The sequence below is a fragment of the Macrobrachium nipponense genome, chromosome 9 (genome assembly GCF_015104395.2).
Source record: "Macrobrachium nipponense isolate FS-2020 chromosome 9, ASM1510439v2, whole genome shotgun sequence".
Lineage (NCBI taxonomy): Eukaryota > Metazoa > Arthropoda > Malacostraca > Decapoda > Palaemonidae > Macrobrachium > Macrobrachium nipponense.
In genome coordinates this window covers 93343287-93365869 of record NC_061110.1, presented here as the reverse complement: position 1 = coordinate 93365869, position 22583 = coordinate 93343287, and the positions used below count along the sequence as shown (strand labels likewise).

At 42.4% G+C, this 22583-nt stretch overlaps 1 protein-coding gene across 5 annotated transcripts in view; it reads right to left on the bottom strand.

Moving 5' to 3' along the window:
- Nucleotides 1-22583, bottom strand: part of LOC135218486 (uncharacterized) — an 81365-nt gene that overhangs the window by 34969 nt on the left and 23813 nt on the right. For 4 of the 5 annotated variants that reach the window (XM_064254827.1, XM_064254829.1, XM_064254831.1 and 1 more), the window contains exons 11-12: nucleotides 15660-15897; nucleotides 14783-14941 (exon numbers count right to left, since the gene is read on the bottom strand). In XM_064254827.1, the coding sequence (XP_064110897.1) occupies nucleotides 14783-14941; nucleotides 15660-15897 (397 nt within the window). The remainder of the gene's footprint in view (nucleotides 1-14782; nucleotides 14942-15659; nucleotides 15898-22583) is intronic. The other variant, XM_064254828.1, reaches the window with a different exon arrangement.

The following is a 22583-nucleotide window of genomic DNA, read 5'->3' as shown; positions in this document are numbered from 1 at the left end:
AAAATATTTGAAGGTTGTAGCTTTTCTAATTTCCGAAATAATTGCATATAAAAAAAAATTATAAAAACATTTCGACATTTGGTCATTTTTAACTCATCGGAAATGGTCGAAAACTGCAATTGTAAGCTAAAACTCTTACAGTATCGTAATATTCAATCATTTGTATTCATTTTGAAACAAATTGGAAGTCTCTAGACAACAATATTTAGATTTACGGTGAATTTTTGAAAAAAACATTTTTTACGTCCGCGCGTTACGAATTCGTACATCATTTTGTGATAATATTTTTCCGGTGTTGCTTTTATTGTTTTACAATGTATTATATATCAAAATGATTGCAATTTAGTGTACAATACAACGAAAAAAAAAGAAACTCGTTAGCTTTTACCGTTTTTTGCACAGCGTGATTTAAATACAATTATGTATGATTATTTTTCGCTACCATATATCGCATTATTTACATATGATAATGATATTATTTTTCATTTCTGATGATTGCATACTAAACTTCAGGCAATGACAAAAAAAGGAGCCAATAATGAACTCTTAATCTTCAAAACTAAGCGCGCTGTAATTTTTTGAAAAAATTATTTTTTCAGCTTCCGCGCTCACTCAAAACCGGCTCCGGCATTCGGGGGAGTTTTTTATTTTTACCGCTTCGGCGTTTAAGGGTTAATAACGTACTGCTAATTACCTGTAAATAAAGTGTATTAGTGTACATGGTATACAAGAAATACTGTACGTATGTAGTAAAATGTGGAAGCTTACCTTTCGAGTGAGGCTATCTCCGAGAGTGGCGACAGAGGAGGAGGACAAACGGCAGATACGTATGTATGTACGTACACTTAACTTTACGAAACACATAAAAAAATGTAAGGAAAACATACATAAACTAAAATTTACGAAACACATTAACAAAACTGTAACACTTAACTTTACAAAAACTAAAATATTTTATTTAATTTATTTTTTTTTTTTTTTTTTTTTTTTTTTTTTTTTACAAAAATTTAAAAAAACTTCATCACCACTTTCAATTTTCTGTTTTTTAGTATCACTTGGTTCTTCCTTTTTGCTTACTCCTGCTAATACTAAAGGCCTCTTTAAAAAATAACTATCCAAGGAAGATTGCTTCTGCCTACTTTTCACAATGTTCCTGAAATGACTCAGGCAAACGTCATCGAACTGTGCAAGCATACGACCTGTGTGAGCCTTTTCAGGGTGTCTTTTTTTTCTATAAGTGATTGCACTTCATGAAAAGCGGCTAGAACATCCTTAATTTCTGCCGTTGTCATAGGGTTGTCCTCTCCTCCTCGCCACTGCTAGAGAACTCCTCTTGAGCGACGTTATGTTGCATGGCCTCCAACTCCTTCAGGTCATCTGTCGTAAGCTCCTCTTGGTGCTCCTCGAGAAGGTCGTTGATGTCATCCTCGTCGACGACCAGCCCATGGACTTGCCAAGTGCAACGATCTCGTCAAGATCTGGTTGCAAAAAAACAGTTTCAGGATCGTCAACAGTTTTCTGACCTGCAGCACCAGCTTCGCCCACGTCGAATCCCTCGAAGTCTCGGGCGGATACAGCATCAGGCCTGAGTTTCCTCCACAAGGAATTCAAGGTTCGCCTCGAAACCTGCCAAGCTTGGTCGATGAGTCGGATGCATATGACGATGTCGAAATGCTCCTTCCAAAATTCACGCAAGGTGAGGTCTGTGGTATCGGTGATGTCGAAACATCTCTTGAAAAGATGTTTCGTATACAGCTCCTTAAACTTCGATATCACTTGCTGGTCCATGGGCTGGAGGAGAGGGGTGGTGTTAGGCGGAAGATAAAAAACCTTGATGAAGGAATACTCGGCTAGGATATCTTCTTCGAGGCCAGGAGGGTGGGGAGGGGCATTGTCCAACACCAGCAGACATTTCAGAGGGAGGCGCTTCTCTTCCAAGAATTTCTTCACTGTCGGGCCGAAACACAGATTTTATACATTCAACTTCCCTGCCAGATATATACTTAGCTATAGACTCCGTCGTCCCCGACAGAATTTCAAATTTCGCGGCACACGCTACCGGTAGGTCAGGTGATCTACCGCCCTGCCCTGGGTGGCAGGACTAGGAACCATTCCCGTTTTCTAATCAGAATTCTTCTGTCGTCCGGACCGTCAACATTGTTGTTGGTTCCTCTCGATTGGTTTTTCTTTTTTCACCGGCAATTGATCTTCTTGACCGACTTTTGATGACGTATCTGGATTGTTGGATTGGCATACGCTTTTGTGGACTGTTTTGTGGACTTGATTTTGGATTTTTCTTTAAAAATGTCTGACACTGGAATGGTTGTGAGACGTTGTGTGAATGTAGGCTGTAAGGTGAGGTTGCCGAAAGCTTCGGTAGACCCTCACACTGTATGCAAGGGTTGCAGGGAGTATGAATGTTCTTTCACTAATACTTGCAAGGAATGTGAGAATTTGAGTGAGAATGAATGGAAGAATCTAACTAATTATTTGAAAAAGTTAGAAAGAGAAAGAGTGAGGAAGGCTTCTTCTAGAAGTTTAAGTAGTTCGAGATCTAATGAACTAATTCCTAGCTTGGGATCTTCCCCAAGGGTAAGTATTGCTACTTCTCCTTCCATTTCAGCCCTTCTCCTATTGCAGAAACCTGTAGATTCAGCGAAAGAACTTGTGGATCTAAAAGCGGCCTTCAAGTTAATGGAAACAAAATGGCTGCCCTGCAAGGTAAGGCTAGTGATTTTTCAGTGGACAGTGATATGAGTGTCCCCCCAGTGTAGTGGAGGGGGGCATCTGGTCGTCTCAGCAACGCTCCTAGGTCTAGACCTCTTCCAAGCTCACATGCCCAGAGGAGAAGGAATGTCAAAAACCGAAAGGAGGTTGTGGAGAATCCCCACCGATCAGGTGTCCCTTCGGCGGTTTCTGTGACACCCCAGACTGCCAGGGATCGCTATTGTAAAAGCGTCCTGCGTGAGTGTTTTTCTTCGTCGGGATCTTCGTCTCCGAGACGTGATTGGAGGGATTCAGATCGCTCGCGACCACTGAAGAGGAGCTGGAAGGCTCCGACGATTGACTCGAGCCCGGGAAAAAACTTCCCTGAGGAGTCTCCTTCGGGAGTTAAGAAGGCAAGAAGAGCCATTCTGTCAACCAGAGTTAGAAGGAGTCAGGAGGTGGAGGCTATGGACTCCTCCCCTCCTCCTTTCCCCTCCTCCCGAAGAGGATAAAGAGGAGGTTACTAAGAGGTTTATGATTGCTATGCAGGAGCAGATTTTTCGTCTTTTTGTAGGAGTGCTTTCAAGGAGCCTCCTAGAAGGAAAAGACTCTTCCCTTCTATCAAAAGGTCTTCCAGACGTATGGAGGTATCTGCCGCCAGGATCGATGTCCTACTCGAGGTGAGGCTTCTTGTAAGATCGTGGAAGTCAAAAACCTTACGGAGTGAGCCGATTCAGGCGTTCTGGCACCGGCCAGGAGTGAGGAGTCACCAGGGAGGCAGGAAGACCAAGAGCCAGGAGTGAGGAGTCACCCAAGAGCAGGGAAAGCCAAGAGCCAGGAGTGAGGAGTCACCCAGGCAAGAGGCAGGAGCCAGGAGGCAAGAGCCAGGAGGCAAGAGGCAGGAGTCAGGAGTCAGGAGGCAGGAGGCAGGAGTCAGGAGTCAGGAGGCGGAGGCAGGAGTCAGGAGGCAGGAGGCAGGAGTCAGGAGCAGGAGTCCGAGTCAGGAGGCAGGAGTCAGAACCAGGAGGCAGGAGTCAGGAGGCAAGAGTCAAGAGCCAGGAGGCAGGAGTCGGAGACTCATTTCTGGAATTTATGACTCTTCTCCAAACAGAAGCTCCTCTCCTTCAGATCGTAGGAGGTCTTGGAAAGACTCTTCCTCCAAACGAGAGCTTTCTCCTTCGTCTGATCGAGGTTTGGACGATTTGTCTGATGACGAGCTTCCTGACAAATGAGGGGGACTCCGTTGTTACTACAAGAGTTTGGAGACTCTCTTAGTCCGGCGGCTCTCCTCCTTCTCCTCGTCTCTCTTTTCGAGCTCGACTACGGTGAAATCTTCGCCCTTTCTGAAAATGAAACCTGCGATTTCCATGAAGAAGGCCCTCCAATCTTTAGATTCTTGGATGGGCAATAAGAAAGAGTTGGGAAAGACTGTATTCTGCATGCCTCCTTCCAAACTCCATGGAAAGAGAGGTATTTGGTATGGGACAGGAGAGACTATGGGTCTTTCTCTCCTGCTTCGGCAGCAGATGCGGACTTTGCAATTTAGTGGATGCCTCCAGACGTCACTCTTTAGGATCGGTCAGATCTACGTGGAGCATTTCGGAGTTGAACCACTTTCTAAAGGGACTTTTTGTCACTTTAGAGGTGTTCAATTTTCTGGATTGGTCACTCGGAGTTCTGGCTAATAAATCTAAAGACCCGGAGTTTCTTAAGAACCCAGAGATTCTCCATGAGGTCCTGTCTTGCATGGACAAGGCAGTACAAGACGGTTCGGGAGAGAAGTTGCTTCCCTATTTGGTGCTGGTCTTCTGAAGAAGAGATCAGTCTTATGGATCCCTGTTATCAAAAGGGGTTTCTCCGAGCCAGAGGACAGCGTTATTGTTCGCCCCTCTGTCAGATCATCGTTTCCTTCTCACTTAGTGAAGGATATATCTCGCTCGCTAACTGAGAAGGCGACACAAGACCTACTTGTACAAACGTCCAAGAAGGGCCGTCCTGTAGTGTCTACGAATAAAAAGGACTCTCGTCCTCCTCAGCAGCCCTTTCGTGGAGGTGCAGCGGCTCGTCCCCCTGCCAGAAAGAAGAGCTCTGACAAGAGAGGAAGGTCTTCCTTCAGACCTTTCAAGAAGACAAAATGACTTGTTGTTCCTTCAAGCACCAGTGGGCGCCAGACTCCTGAACTTTGCAGGAGTCTGGGCAAAAAGGGGAGCCGACCCTTGGTCAGTTTCAGTCCTAAAGAAAGGATACGTAATCCCCTTCGAGGACAGTCCTCCCCTAACATCTACGCCTCGGGAACTGTCAGCGAGGTACAGAGACCTGTAATGAGAAAGACTCTCCTTCAAATGGTGGAACAAATGTGGGAAAAGGAGGCCATCGAACTTGTGCAGGATCCACACTCCCCGGGATATTTTACAATTGCCTTTTTCTAGTACCAAAGGCATCGGGGGGGTGGAGACCAGTACTGGACGTAAGCGCTCTGAATCACTTTGTTCAGAAAAGAAGTTCGAGTGGAAACGTCCGCCTCAGTAATGTCAGCTCTTCGTCCAGGAGATTGGATGGTCTCTCTGGACTTGCAAGATGCATATTTCCACGTTCCCATTCACCATTGTCAAAGAAATATCTTCGATTTATATAGGAGCAAGATTTTTCAATTCATGGGCTCTGTGTTTCGGCCTGTCTACAGCTCCACAGGTCTTCACCAACCTGATGGCGAATGTACAAAATGGCTTCACCTAGAGGGAATAAACATCTCCCTCTACTTAGACGACTGGCTGATCAGGGCCAAGTCGGAGATCAGTGCTTGGAGGACTTATCAATAACAAGAAACATGATAGAATCGCTGGGATTACTCGTGAACCTCGAGAAGTCGCAGCCGATCCCCAGCCAGAGCTTGGTCTATCTGGAGATTCAGATGGATTCTCGGGGTTTTCGAGTATTTCCTTCGCGAGAGAGAATCACTCGAGGTTTGTCGAGAATCTCGAACTTCTTAGAGAGAAAGAGCAGTTCAGCAGAGGATTATCTGAGCCTTTTAGGGGACTCTGTACCTCGCTAGAAAAGTTCTTCTTCTCTGGGGAGGACTTCACCTTCGCCCTCTTCAGTTTTTCCTGAAAGGGTGTGGAGTTGGAAGACAAGACAAACTCTCAGACACCTTCCCGCTTCACAAGAGATAAAAAGATCACTTGAAGTGGTGGATCCTTCCTCTTCAGAAGAACGAAGGCGTGTCGCTTGCCCTGCAGAACCCAGACCAGTGTTATTTTCCGACGCTTCGGAGTCGATGGGGAGCGACGCTAGGAGACAAGGGAGGTGTCAGGCACCTGGACAAAGGAACAGGTGTCCGGGTCGCGGCAGTCTGGCATCAATTGCAAGGAACTAGTGGCCATACACCTAGCCTTAAGGTTCTTCGAGGAGATAGTCAGAGGCGGGGTGATACAGATAAACTCGGACAACACCACGGCTCTGGCTTACATACGCAAGCAAGGAGGCACGCACTCTTTCTCCCTCTATCAGTTAACAAAAGACCTGTTAACTGGACAGAGGAAAGAGGCATAACTCCTCTCAAGATTTGTGCAAGGATAAAGAATGTGAGAGCGGACAGACTAAGCAGGAGGAATCAGGTCCTTCCCACAGAGTGGACTCTACATGCAGAAGTGTGTCGAAGTCTTTGGTCCTGTGGGGAGACCTCACTAGACCTGTTTTGCGACGTTCCTCTCCAAAAGAGTAGAGATCTTTGCTCTCTAGTGGAAGATCCGAGAGCCTTTGCAATAGACGCGTTTCTCCTGGATTGGTCGGGTTTAGACGCCTACGCCTTTCCCCCGTTCAAGATCCTGGGGGAAGTGCTCAGGAAGTTCGTAGCTTCAAAGAGCACGAAGTTGACCCTAATAGCCCCATTTTGGCCAGCCCAAGAATGGTTCACGGAGGTACTGGAGTGGATAGTGGACTTCCCCAGATCTCTTCCAAGCAGACCAGATCTACTTCGAGAGGTTTCATCACAACCTCCCCGGTCTCGCTCTGACTGCCTTTCGACTATCGAAAGACTTGTCAGAGCGAGGGGCTTTTCTCGCAAGGCTGCAGGCGCTATCGCTCGAGGCCCGCCCGCAATCTTCGACGAGAAGAGTATACCAATCGAAGTGGGAAGTCTTTAGGAGGTGGTGTAAGAGTCAGAAGCTGTCCTCCTCCAGTACCTCTATAGTTAACATTGCCGATTTCCTCCTCTTTCTGAGAGAGAATTGCACCTATCTGTGTAACAATCAAGGGATACAGAAGCATGCTGTCTTCAGTATTCAGGAATCGAGGGCTAGAAATTGCAGATAACAAAGATCTACATGATTTGATTAGATCCTTTGAAACTTCAAAAGCAGCAAGTCCTAGAACACCTAGTTGGAATCTGGACGTGGTCCTGAAATTCCTTTCCTCGGATAAAATTCGAGCCTCTACATCTGGCTTCCTTCCGCGACGTCACTAGGAAATGCTTATTCCTGTTGTCTCTCGCTACAGCCAAGAGGACGAGCGAATTGCACGCTCTGGACTCCACAGTGGGATTCAAAGGAGATGCTGCTATCTGCTCGTTCCAGACATTGTTTCTGGCGAAGAACGAAAACCCATCAAAACCTTGGCCCAGAAGCTTTGAGGTAAAAGGTCTATCTAGCCTCGTAGGCAGAGAGACAGAGAGGTCTCTCTGTCCAGTGAGAGCTCTTAAATTTTATTTAGAGAAAGAAACAGATGGAGGTTGTCAACAAGGTCTTTGGTGTGCTGTGAAGAACCCCAAAAGACTCAATGTCCAAAAACGCCTTGGCCTTCTTTGTGAGAAGCGTAATTACTGACGCACACAAGAACTGCTCGGAGAAATCCTTCGGTCTTCTAAAGGTTAAGACCCATGAGGTGAGGGGCAGTAAGCAACGTCCCTGGCGTTCCAAAAGAATATGTCTCTTAGAAATATCATTGAGACTACTTATTGGAGGTGCAATTCAGTGTTTGCGTCTCATTACCTGAAGGATGTGAAAGTGACTTATGAGAAGTGCTTCTCTCTAGGTCCATTTGTATCAGCAGATACAGTTCTGGGTCTTGGAGCAAAGACTGATCCTTAAATATTTTAATTTTATCGTACATAAACCCTCTTGTCAGATATGTGCTTGGTTTTCTATTAGCAAGCTCACGGATGTCGCACGGGCGCATAGTGTCATTGCTGGTAGGGGATCAAGGGTATGTATGGCTAGTAGGGGGGTACAAAATTTTTTTTTTGTATATTTTGTATAAATGAACGTGTAATTATGTTTCGAGTTTTTGGTTGTTTGTAAGGAGTTCGGGGATAACTCCTTGCAATCTTAGAACTAACATGGATGTTAGGATCAGGTGATCGGGATCGGTGTTGTGCTCCTTGAACAAGGTGTATTGTCATGTTAGTGGAATAGCACCCAATGACAAAGGCCTTTAGGCTCTGCCGAGTAAGTGGATAAGACCCCATTGGCAGACCCACAAGAACTCTTAGCCATAGATCAATATCTCGCTGAGGCTCTTGAGGCTAAGCAGACTCCAAGGCAGTAGCCGCAAAGTCTTCAGCCTAATAAGGTAGGAACCAAGGTTTATTAATACCTACAACATATGTTGTTTACCTGTCTATTTCAGTAGTTAGCTGTCTCTTACCCACCACCAATGGGTGCTAATCAGCTAAGTATATATCTGGCAGGGAAGTTGAATGTATAAAAATGATATTGTCATGTTACAATAAAGTTTTATACATACTTACCTGACAGAATATACGGATAATGGCCCACCCAGCCTCCCCGCAGGAGACAGGTGGAAGAGAAGAATTCTGATTAGAAAACGGGAATGGTTCCTAGTCCTGCCACCCAGGGCAGGGCGGTAGATCACCTGACCTACCGGTAGCGTGTGCCGCGAAATTTGAAATTCTGTCGGGGACAATGGAGTCTATAGCTAAGTATATATCTGTCAGGTAAGTATGTATAAAACTTTATTGTAACATGACAATATCATTTTACCCACTCGGTGAACAAAAGCCTCGTTACCCAGGCTTTCGCATTAGCCCTCCACATCACTGGAAGCTTCTCATTAGGCACTTTGTGGGCCTTGAAGGCTCGAGGAGTATCGGAATGATAGACCAGTAGGGGCTTCACCTTGCAATCCCCTGTAAGGACAACGCTTTTTCCCTATTTTCATTGTAACCAATCATCAAGTCGCGTTGTTCTTACTTTCATCCGATAGAGTGTTCCGCGGCCTTTCCGACGATGTATAACACATGCAATTCCATTATTTGTACGCTTTATTATATCTAAATGAATGTCTGTAAGAAAACAAATTTACTGTCTTGGAGTCATTTCTGTTTGCGGTGCGAGACTGCACTACATATCCGTCCGCACCTGTCTATGTCAACTCAGTTTGTCTGTAAATAAATTATCTGTACCCAGCTACCTGTCTTAATCTCTGGTCTTCACAACTGGTGACCTCCCGGAGTTGGTGACACAGCGGTTTAGGCCCAGCCTTTAACGGACTATTTATGGCCGCTCACCTTCAGAGAACCTTTAACAGACTCAATACGGCGCCACAGTTTAGGTCTCTGAAAACTCCACTGCGAGGACGACACCAACGCCATTAACGGACTAATCACGGCACTGCTTCCCAGCGTGTTTTGGCGTTTATTTCGAGGACGGGTAGCTGGGTGCTGGTCACCCAACACAAAATTCAGGCGGCGGTTCAGAAACATCCATCCGACGTCGCGGCCTCCTTTGTCTCACCCGGGGGACACCAGATATCTTCTCGACCCGCCGAAACTGCGGGCCTCCTCAGTTTTTCCCCCGGCGCCATTGCCGCACCTGCGAGTCCCCAGACAAAATCCCCTGCCTGCCGACACTGCTGCTATATCCAGGGACGTGCTTTACCCACCCGACGTCGCTGCCTGTGGGCCTCCCCTGCCTGCCGACGCCGTTGCTACACCGAGGGACCTGCTTTACCCACCCGATATCGCTGCCGCACACGTGGGCCTGCTTGGCCCCCTGACGTCGCTGCCTGTGGGCCTCTTCAAACCCTCGACGCTGCCGTTATTCCTGGGGCTCGCTCGGCCTTCCTGACGTCGATGCTACACCTGTGAACCTGCTCACCCTTTCTGACGCCGCCGCCTGTAGTCCTCCTCGACCCACAGACACGCCTGTGGGCCTCCCCTGCCTGCCGATGCTGCTACCTGTGGGTTTCCTCGACCTGCTGACGCCGCTGCTCACCTGTGGTTCCGCTCTACCCGCCGGACGCCGCTGCCGCGCTGGGGATTTCCTCAGCCCAACCTATGCCGCTGCCGCACCTGGGGATCCCCACGGCCCGTCCCACTCCACCACCACACACAATGCAGCTCTCTCTCGCAGTCTTGGTCGCCCGGCATACAGTAGAACCCCCCAGGCTACTGCCAGGGGAGGCATCCTCTCGATCAGCAAAACCGAAGGACTATACTCGAGGACGCCCCACATCAAGTGCCACAACGACACGGGGTCGCCCCCTGCCTCAAAGATTGTCATCCAATAATTACTCCATAATCATTGTCTTGGGGCGGAGTATTTGTAAGGACAACGCTTTTTCCCTATTTTCATTGTAACCAATCATCAAGTCGCGTTGTTCTTACTACCATCCGATAGAGCGTTCCGCGGCCTTTCCGACGATGTATAACACATGCAATTCCATTATTTGTACGCTTTATTATATCTAAATGAATGTCTGTAAGAAAACACAAATTTACCGTCTCGGAGTCATTTCTGTTTGCGGTGCGAGACTGCACTACATATCCGTCTGCACCTGTCTATGTCAACTCAGTTTGTCTGTAAATAAATTATCAGTACCCAGCTACCTGTCTTAATCTCTGGTCTTCACACCCCACTGGTGTTTGAACAAAGTGCAAGCGAAAGCCTGTGCCTGGGTAGCTTCTTCTCTTCCTCCATGATGTACGTCCGACGAGGCATTTTTTTCCAAAAAAGGCCAGTCTCATCACAGTTGAAGACTTGCTGAGAACTGTAGCCTTCCTTGGTCACCATCTCGTCGAACGTCTTTTTAAAGCTTTGGCCGCTTTCGTGTCCGAGCTGGCAGCCTCCCCATGCCGCACCACCGAATGGATACCAGTCCGTTTACGGAATTTCTCGAACCACCCACACGAAGCCTTGAACTCTGGGGCTGGCGTTGATGTCCCTTCTCCTCCGTCGTCTTCGGCCTGGGCAATCAAATCGCTGAAAATAGCGCTGGCCTTGTGGCAGATTGCCGTCTCCGTTATCGCATCGCCAGCGATTTCTTTGTCTTTTATCCAGACAAGAAGCAGCCGTTCCATCTCGTCGTGCACGTGGGTCCTCTTGCTGGACAAAATAGTGACGCTCTTGGAAGGTGTAGCTGCTTTGATGACATCCTTCTGCTTAAGGATGGTGCCTATTGTCGACGGATTCCTTGGTGATCACATTCAATCGCATACCAGCTTCATACTTCTTGATAATCTCTATCTTTGTCTCCAAAGAGAGCATTCTCTTCTTTCCGTGAATTTCAACTTTCTTGGGACCCATGACTACGTATATACTGTACGTAATTTACGTATAAGTAGAGTAAAGTTCTCACACAACACGATAAAGTATGTATACTGCAACGAAATCACTAACGAATTTACGTTAATAAATGAAATCGTTAGAATGAACGAATACCGCGTGCGTACGATAACGATGCTGGTACCGAGTGGCCGAGGCACGCTGCTACGTAGTAAGATGCATGATGGGAAGGATGCTGACCAATAGGAGAGAAGGATCTCATGGCGGTGACTAGCATCAGGAACCAATGGGAGAGCAGGAGGATGGTGACGAGTCTATTCAGTTGGGGGAGCGCGAGTTTCAAATTTGTTATCAGTGGTCCGGGCGAATCTCGGACTTTCCAGCAACAATCTTTCGTATCTTGAAAAATTTTCGTATGTAGAGCCGTAAAATATATATATATATATATATATATATATATATATATATATATATATATATATATATGTAAGTATATATATATATATATATAATCTATATATATATATATATATATATATATATAGATATATATATATATATAGATATATATATATATATATATATATATATATATATATATATATATATATATATATATATATATATATATATATGAATATTTATCACATCACCGTGATTCATATAAATCATTCGAGCTACAAATGTCCTTTAATATCATATTCGCTCTACCTCGGAATTGATATGAAAATATATCAATTCCGAGGTAGAGCGAATATGATATTAAAGGACATTTGTAGCTCGAATGATTTATATGAATCACGGTGATGTGATAAATATTCATAAAAAGGCTGCGTGGGTCAAACGCTCGAATCGGCTACCATGGTGGAGGGGGTTCCATATCGATTCTAATTACAAATACAACGAGATCGACGTTGATTTGAAATGGTCAGAATCGATATAAACCTTTAGCCTCTCTTGATAGCCGTTTCGCGGTAGTGTCACTGTCCGATCCTGATTTCGTTCCCCTGTCCTACTGGACGGTGGTTCGATCCCATGGGGGTACGAAATTATTATCAACTAAAAAATTCCCCCTCGGTACATATATGAAAATATATCAATTCCGAGGTAGAGCGAATATGATATTAAAGGACATTTGTAGCTCGAATGATATAAATATATATATAATATGTTCATTATATATATATAGTAGATATAGATATATATAGTATATATATGATATTATATATTATATTATATATATATAGACTATATATATATATATATAAATATATAATATATAGAATATATATTAGATATATATATGTATAATTAATATATAATATATATATAATATAGAGAATATATATATATATATATATATATATACTTATATATATATATATATATATATATATAATATATATATATATATATATATATATTATAATATATATATATATATATATATATCTATACATACATAGATAGATATATATATATATAGATATAATAATTTATAATATAATATATATAATATTTAATAATATATATATTAAATATAATAATATATATATATATATATATATACTTATATATAGATATAATATATATATAGTACAATTACCGTATATATATATATAGAGATATATACATACGTATTATTATATATATTAATATAATATAATATATATCAATATATATATATATATATTATATACTATTAGTTATATTATTATATACATATATATAATAATATCAATTAATATAATTATATATATTATATATATTGAGGATATTTTTTAAATTTCATTCCTAATCTTGAAAGGATTTACAAAAAAAAGGTCCAATAATGGTAAATACCTGAAAAAATAAATACTGGTATGTATAAAAAAATAAATCATGAAATTATTAAGAAACCCACGACAAAAGACAATTTAAGAACTTTCATACAAGCCCAAATCTCTCATTGTTTAACAAAGATTATTTGAAAAAACTCAAATTTTCATACTTACTGTGATATTGGAGAGGGTAAGTTCAGACCCTCTCCAGTGTAGCAATCGAGGTGTGAAATCGCATACCAGCTTCATACTTCTTGATAATCTCTATCTTTGTCTCCAAAGAGAGCATTCTCTTCTTTCCGTGAATTTCAACTTTCTTGGGACCCATGACTACGTATATACTGTACGTAATTTACGTATAAGTAGAGTAAAGTTCTCACACAACACGATAAAGTATGTATACTGCAACGAAATCACTAACGAATTTACATTAATAAATGAAATCGTTAGAATGAACGAATACCGCGTGCGTACGATAACGATGCTGGTACCGAGTGGCCGAGGCACGCTGCGACGTAGTAAGATGCATGATGGGAAGGATGCTGACCAATAGGAGAGAAGGATCTCATGGCGGTGACTAGCATCAGGAACCAATGGGAGAGCAGGAGGATGGTGACGAGTCTATTCAGTTGGGGGAGCGCGAGTTTCAAATTTTTTATCAGTGGTCCAGGCGAATCTCGGACTTTCCAGCAACAATCTTTCGTATCTTGAAAAATTTTCGTATGTAGAGCCGTAAATAATATATATATATATATTAATATATATATATATAGATAATATTATATATATATAGATATATAATATATATATATATATACTATATATATATAATAGATTAATAATATATAATTATAGCTATGATATATATATATATAGATCATATAATATATACATTATTATATATATATATATATTATATATATAGTATTATAATTATATAAATATATATATATATATATATATAATATATATATATATAGATAATATATATATATAAATATATATTTATATATCTATAATATAGTAATATATACTATATATATAGATATATATATATATATATATTATAACATAGATTATATTATATACTTATAGTATAGTATATTTATATATATATATATATATCATATACTAATATATATATATATATATATATATTATATATATACATATATATATATATATGATATATATATATATCATATATATTATATTATTATATATTTAATATATATATATATATATATATAATATATATATATATATATATATATATATATAGATATATATATATATTTCTAATTATATATATATATATATATATATATATATTATATATATAGTTATATTATATATTATATTTATTTTAGTAATTTATTTAATATTTTATATTTATTTAATATATTATATATACGTAAATATTATATATATATATCTATATAGACGTTATATATATTATCTTATATATATAATATATATCTATACTATATTATATATAGTATATATATATTGAGGATATTTTTTAAATTTCATTCCTAATCTTGAAAGGATTTACAAAAAAAAAAGGTCCAATAATGGTAAATACCTGAAAAAATAAATACTGGTATGTATAAAAAAATAAATCATGAAATTATTAAGAAACCCACGACAAAAGACAATTTAAGAACTTTCATACAAGCCCAAATCTCTCATTGTTTAACAAAGATTATTTGAAAAAACTCAAATTTTCATACTTACTGTGATATTGGAGAGGGTAAGTTCAGACCCTCTCCAGTGTAGCAATCGAGGTGTGAAATTCCCAACAGTATCTTCAGGAAAAACTTTCCATGCCACAGAGTAATGATTGCCTCCATACCACATATTTTTAGTGGAGCACAACACCTTTAAGTCATCATTCTGTTAAAAAAAAGCAATGAAATTATATTTAGGTGGCAAGAAAAAGAAGGCAAAATACTGGAGAAAGTTTATCTGCTTAAAGCAAGAGGGAAACATAGGAAAGATGCTATCTGGCATCTAGCTTTTTCCTGTCTTCACTGACTTGAGAACTAAGATTGGAGAAGCTGAATGCTTAGTCAGAGGAACAGTCTCTAGTCAAATCATTCAGTCTTAACATACTGAAATAAAAAAATTCACACGATTGGCAAAAGGCTTTGTGTATGATAGGGACAGAAGAGGTTTATATACCTAAGGATCAATTATAGGAAAGTGGGAACAAGAATATGAGAATCAAAAGTGGGACAGTTGTATCAGATTGTAGGATAAGAGACAAGCAAGAGTTCTAAAAATTATTGGAAATGGTGAAGGGTGTTGAGAAAAGATTTAGAAGGAGATGGAACTATTTTATCACAGTTCCCAAAGCTCTTAATTCTTGGAAGTTTGGTTTTGTAATAATAAATGCAATTTGGATTACTGCAACTATCAAGAGGATGACAAAACCCAAATAACCTTTGTGTGTCTTTTCTATAAACTGAACTGAGAGAAATGCATAATCACTATCATCCATATTACTCCTCCAGAAGACAAGGTTTAGTAAGAAAAGTACACTTATTCATGAAGCAATGTTGAACAGTTGACAGTTTGAAAACTATTAGGTTATTTTAAGAGGTAGACTAACCTTTTCCACAACGACGACCTTAGGTGAAACTTCCATTTCAAATGGCCTTGTCATACCACTGACAACAGAACTACTTCTGTTGGTCTCATTCTCAGATGTGACCTCGCACGTGTACGTGCCCCAGTCGATGACAGGGTCATAGTTCTTCAAGTCGACAACCATGGTAAAAATCCTGCCGTATGTGCCTCTTTGTACCCGCACTAGGACTGCCTCATAATCTACAAATCTGTCGCAACAACTAAAAATAATAAAGTTTTTCAATAAATTATTTTTAAAATTCTATCATTTTTATTCTTATTCAATATAAGAGAAAGCATTTCTGTTGTCATTACCTCTTGTTTTAATCTTCAGTCTGCAAAGAGATTTGTACACAAGGAGGCAATAACTGATCATGTTTATTGATGTCAGGAAAGACAGCCTTTTACCCCTGTGACATTCTTTGGATTATACATCACAATACGTAATTGATTAGAATTTCAAAAAATATTTTCCATAGTTTGTACTTTCTGTTAAATTACCTATCCAATGTTTTTATCAAATTACAATTACCACGGCATTAAGAATGGTGGTAGTAGCTCTGTGTTATTATCATACTTTAACTTGGCAATATCAAAAACTACAATAATGCTATAGTTAGGTTTTCTGCATGGCATGCTTGTCCAACTGCTTTGAACCTATTAACTATTAGGGCTTGCTTTAATTTTTCTTTGAGCAACTTCATTAAATGCAAATGGATAAGTTGGTTGTTGTCAAGCGTACCTTCCCCTATGTCAAGGTCTAGAGTATGACAGGAAGGTCAAGGTCTAGAGTATGACAATCTTCAATTTCTAACTCAATCTTCATCTTCTTGCATTTTTCTTTATATTTTTCTTTTCTGACATAATTCAATCTATTTATATCTACTTATTTATATTTAGTGTTTTTTTTTTTTTGCTTCCTGTAAAAGAAAACTATTGAGACGAATTTTTTTGTCCTGCCTCAGATCTTAAAAATGACTGAGGCTAGAGGGCTGCAAATTGATATGTTGATCATCCACCCTCCAATCATCAAACATACCAAATTGCAGCCAAAATCAGTAGCAAAAAAAATTAACAGACTGCAGCATAAGAACTAACATACAGTGGACCCCCCGTATTCGTGGACTCACACATTCGCGGATTTCTCTCGGGAATGTTTCCCTGCATTATTCGCGGAAAATTCGCGCATTCGCGGTATTTTTTTATGAGAAATATCCACAAATTCCTGGTTTTTGTTATCAATTTCATCATAAAATGCACTTTTTGTGATAAAACTATTAAAAAAACCAAGTATGAAAATTTTTAGTGGTTTTTCTTAAGTTTTAACTAACAAAATAGGCTGTTTTTAGCGTTTTTATAGGGGTTCCAAACATTCGCGGATTCTAACTATTCGCGGGGGGTCTGGTACGCATCCCCCGCGAATACGGGGGGACCACTGTATATTCATTAGCTTAATATATATAAATTCGTGTTACATAAAAACCACATCATTATCATCATCACCAACGGCAGAGAATGAGACTGTGGATAATTTTCTTGAACTATGTGAAACAGGTAATTGGCAAAATATGTGGTTTTTGCTTTTGTACGGTTACCTACCAATACGTGCTGAATTAATAATAGTACACCAACCTGAAAGAAATAACTATACGTACATGCTGCAGCTATAGGAAATTATTTCTTCATAAATGCTGTAAAGTATATGTAAATTCCTATCTTGACAAAATAAATTTCATGTTTTTGTTGATTACAAAATGTTCTACCCATCATTTAGTATTTCATCATCAGTGCATCAAGAAACCAATGTTAATGAAGTGCTCTTTTTAAAGTTCTGTTTGCATAATTGCGAAGAGCAAAGCAAACAAACATAAAAATCAGTGGGTAGGGTAGAAATTGTCATAATTATATACATTCAAACACTCAAGTTAATTCATGAAGAAAAATGATATTGTTAAGATACAATAAAGTTTGTTCATACTTACCTGGCAGATATATATAGCTGTATTCTCTGAAGTCCGACAGAATTTCTAAAAACTTACGACACACGTAGTGGGAGTTAGGTGGTTAGTACCCATTCCCGCCGCTGGGAGGCGAGTATCAGGAACCATTCCCATTTTCTATCAGATTTTCTATCTCCACTGTCTCCTGAGGGGAGGTGGGTGGGTACTTTAAATATATATATCTGCCAGGTAAGTATGAATAAACTTTATTGTATCTTAACAATATCATTTTGTTCATGAAACTTACCTGTCAGATATATATATAGCTGAATCCCACCTTTGGCGGTGGGAGAGACAGAATAGGATTTTAGGAAACATATAAATGTAGATGATTGACATCTTGGTTCCTTACCTGTTAGCATAGCTGACTTCGTGATTACTGTCACCCAAGCCTGCTTCTGCTTTACTAGAGTTGCCAGCAAGGTAGTGACCTGTGTAGCTGGTGCGCTCTAGATGATCTGTCAACGGGGACGTGACCACAATGTGACTAGACCATGACCATACTTATGAGGGCAATGAAGCAAAACCACCACCTAAACTAGCCTAACAAAATAACTCCCACATGTAAAGGCTAACGGAAGGGAAGTCCGCATTAAGCGGCCGACCCTACAACCAAAAAATGCAAATAATTAAAAACTCACCTACCCTTTTCTATGGGAAAGGATGAGTGCTACTTCCTGCCCCCAAAATAGTGTCTGCGGCGACATATGGCCCTAGAGAGTAACAGTTCTCGTACATCGTTCTCACCTCCCGCAGGTAGTGCGAGGCGAACACGGAGTTACTCCGCCAAAAGGTGGCACTCAAAATGTCGTTGAGAGCCATGTTTTTCTGGAAGGCTACCGAGGTCAAAATAGCCCTCACCTCGTGGGCGTTCACCTTTAACAGCCTCAAGTCACTGTCATTGCATGATGAGTGCGCCTCCTTTATGGTGTCCCTCAAGAAGAATGCCAGAGCATTTTTAGACATAGGCATATCTGGTCTCTTGACTGAACACCATAAGTTCTCAGAAGAACCTCTACAATCCTTCGTTTTCTGCAGGTAGGTTCTTAGAGCCCTGACAGGGCACAGGACTCAAAGACTTAGGCCAAGGGTTGGAGGGATTTTCGTTTTTCGCCAGAAACGTCATCCCCAAAGAGCAAACTGCATTATGCCCTTTGAAACCGACGTGCTTACTGATCGCTTGAATTTCGCTAACTCTCTTCGCCGTCGCCAGAGCAGTTAGGAAAATAGTCTTTCTAGTTAAGTCTCGAAAAGACGCAGCGTGAAGTGGTTCAAAGCGATCCGACATCAAAAACTTAAGGACCACGTCTAAGCTCCAAGAAGGCAACTTAGGGAGAGGCACCTTGGTGGTCTCAAACGATCTCAAGAGATCGTGAAGATCTTTGTTATTCGCTAGGTCCAGTCCTCTATGGCGAAAGACTACAAATAAAACGCTTCTGTAGCCCTTAATCATCGGCACTGCTAACTTTAAATCTTGTCTGAGATAAAGAAGAAAGTCGGCGATCTGGCTCACAGAGGTCGTGGTAGAGGAAACGCCCTTCTTCCTGCACCAGTTCCTAAAAGCTGCCCACTTCGATTGGTACACAGCGATCGATGAAGGCCTCCTTGCGGTGGCGATAGCTTTAGCCACAGGTTTTGAAAAACCTCTCGCTCTGGCCAACTTCTGGATAGTCTGAACGCAGTCAGACTCAGAGCGGAGAGGTTTTTGTGGTACCTCTCGAAGTGGGGCTGTTTGAGTAGATCTCTTCTCGACGGAAGCGTTCTCGGAAAGTCTACCAGGAAGGACATTACCTCTGTGAACCAGTCTGCCGCGGGCCAGAAGGGGGCGATCAACGTTAACCTCGTCCCTTCTGAAGCTGCGAACTTTCTCAGCACTTCTCCCAGTATCTTGAACGGGGGAAATGCGTAGAGATCCAGACCCGTCCAATCCCAAAGCAGGGAGTCTATTGCCACTGCTCCTGGATCCAGAACAGGGGAGCAATAGAGAGGAAGCCTCGTTGTCCTCGATGTCGCAAAAATGTCCACTAGAGGACATCCCTAAAGACTCCACAGCTCCTGGCATACCTCCTGGTGTGAGGGTCCACTCCGTCGGCAGCAGTTGTCCTTGCCGACTGAGGATTTCCGCACGGACGTTCTCGACTCCGGCCACGAACCTTGTGAGGATCATGACTTCTCGTTTTCGCCCATAGAAGAATCCCCTTTGCCAGAGTAAACAGGGAGCGAGAGTGCGTTCCTCCTTGCTTCTTTAAGTAGGCCAGGGCTGTGGTGTTGTCCGAGTTGACCTGGACTATGCGACGGGAGACTTTGTCTTGAAAGAATTGGAGCGCCAACTGGATTGCTGCCAGCTCTTTGATGTTGATATGCCAGGCTACCTGTTCCCCTCTCCAGGTGTCTGACACTTCCTCCCCCCCTAGTGTTGCTCCCCACCCCGTGGAAGACGCGTCGGAGAACAACACTAGGTTGGGGCTCTGAAGCTTGAGGGAAACTCCCTCTGACAGCTTCAGCGGATCGAGCCACCATCTTAGATGGCTTTTTACCTCTTCTGAGATTGTCAGAATCATGTTAAGGTTGTTCTTGTCTCACCAGCTGTCCGACAGGAAGAACTGAAGAGGTCTGAGGTGCAGCCTTCCCAGGGAAACAAACTTCTCCAACGAGGAAATGGTCCCCAGCAGACTCATCCATTCCCTCACCGAGCATGAATCCTTCCCTAGAAAGGCTGATACTTTCTCTAAGCCTTGTTGCTGACGTTCCTGGGATGGAAAAGCCTGAAAAGCCACTGAATCCATCTGAATCCCCAGATACACGATGGACTGTGTTGGGGTCAGATGTGACTTTTCGAAGTTTACCAGAAGCCCCAGGGACGTAGCTAAGGTCAAAGTCGTGTGCAGGTCCTCCAGGCCCCGGGCTTGCGAAGTGGCTCGTATGAGCCAGTCGTCCAGATAGAGAGAGATCCTGATGTTGTCGAGATGGAGCCACCTCGCCACATTCTTCATCAAGATGGTGAACACAAACGGGGCCGTGCTCAGTCCGAAACAAAGAGCCCTGAACTGAAATACCTTCCCTTTCAGGACGAACCGAAGGTACTTCATTGATTGGGGATGTATCGGGACATGGAAATAAGCGTCCTGAAGGTCGACTGATACCATCCAATCTCCAGGTCTTAAGGCCCCAAGAATTGACTGAGGTGTCTCCATCTTGAACCTCTGCTTCTCCACAAAGAGGTTCAGACGACTTACATCCAATACCGGCCGCCAACCTCCAGACTGTTTTGGAACCAGGAACAGTCTGTTGTAAAAGCCTGGTGATTCCAGGTCCAAGACCTGTTCCACTGCTCCCTTCTCGAGCATCTGCTCGAGCAGATCTTAAAGTATCCTTCGTTTCTCCTGACGATACGACGGAGACAAGTCCCTGGGAGTTGTACACAGCGGGGGCGGCTTCACGAAAGGGATCTTGTATCCTTTCTCTAGGATGCTGAGAGACCAGATGTTCGCCTCTCTCTCTCTCCAGGCTTCCACGAAAAACCGTAGCCTGGCTCCTAACGGCGACTGAAGGACAGATTTCTCATTTCTTGCCCCTAGACTTAGCAGGGGCTCTTCCTCTGGGAAGGCTTCTTCCTCGGGGGGAAGATCTAGCAGATGTTCCACCACGAAAGGGCTTCTGTCTTTTAATAGATTGACTTCCTGAAGACGTTGAAGGGCCAGCAGGACGATTGGGCCAAAAGATCTTGAGTGGCCTTTTCTTGTAAACTGACAGCCAGATCCTTTACCATAGCCTGGGGGAAGAGATGGTTCAAAAAGGGAGCAAACAACAGTTCTGCCTTCTGCGAGGGAGAGACAGACTTAGCTGCAAAATTGCAAAAAAGCGCTCTCTTTTTCAACACCCCTGTGCAGAAATGAGAGGCTAACTCCTCCGAGCCATCTCTGACGGCCTTGTCCATGCATGAAAATACACTGGACAGCTCCCCGAGGCTAATAGAATCTGGTTTACGAGACTGGTTGTCGAACACGCCCAAACACCAGTCTAAGATGTTGAAGACCTCTAAAGAACGGAAGAGGCCCTTCAGATGGTGGTCAAGCTCTGAAGTTGTCCATGACACTTTCGCCGAAGCAAGGAGTGACCTTCTTGGTGCATTCACGATGCTGGCAAAATCCCCTTGAGCCGAAGCAGGAACCTTCAGGCCCATGTCTTCACCTGTTTCATACCACATCCCTGCCTTACCGCTAAGTCTAGACGGAGGCAGGGCGAAGGTGCTCCTCCCTTGCGCTTTCCTTGACTCCATCCAAACGTTGACTTTACGGAAAGCTCTCTTGGTAGAGAGGGATGTCTTCATCTTGACGAAGCCGGAAGTCTTGCTGGCTTTCGAAGACGAAAATTGCGAGGTGAGGAGAAGGAGGAGCAGAGGGTAGAAAGGTATCGCCGAACGAGTCACGGAGAAGGTGAGTCAGGACTTGATAATCCGACGAAGCAGACGTAGAAGGTTGCTCTTCATCAACATCATCAGAAGAACAGCTTAACTCCCCTTCTTCCTTACCAGACTGCACCACCGAAGGAAGGGACAAAAGACCTTTAGATCCGAGTCTCATTGCAGAATGGTGTCGAGAAGAAGGCGGCAACGCACTAGAGACAGTATCTTTCACTGCAGCAGGATCAGGAACCAAATCGACTACTGCCTGAGGCGAAGACGAACGCAGTGTTGCTAGAGGCAGAGAAGCGTCACGAACGGCATCAGGAAAAGCGTCCGAGCGTCGACGAACGTCCGTGCCAGCGTCCATACGAGCGTCCAGCGAAGCGTCCCTACGAGCGTCCAGTGAAGCGTCACGCCTCGTGTCTTGACGAGCGTCAAAACACACGTCACGTTGGGCGTCCAAACGAGCAGTCCGAGGAGCAGCAGAAAGACAAGGAGCACA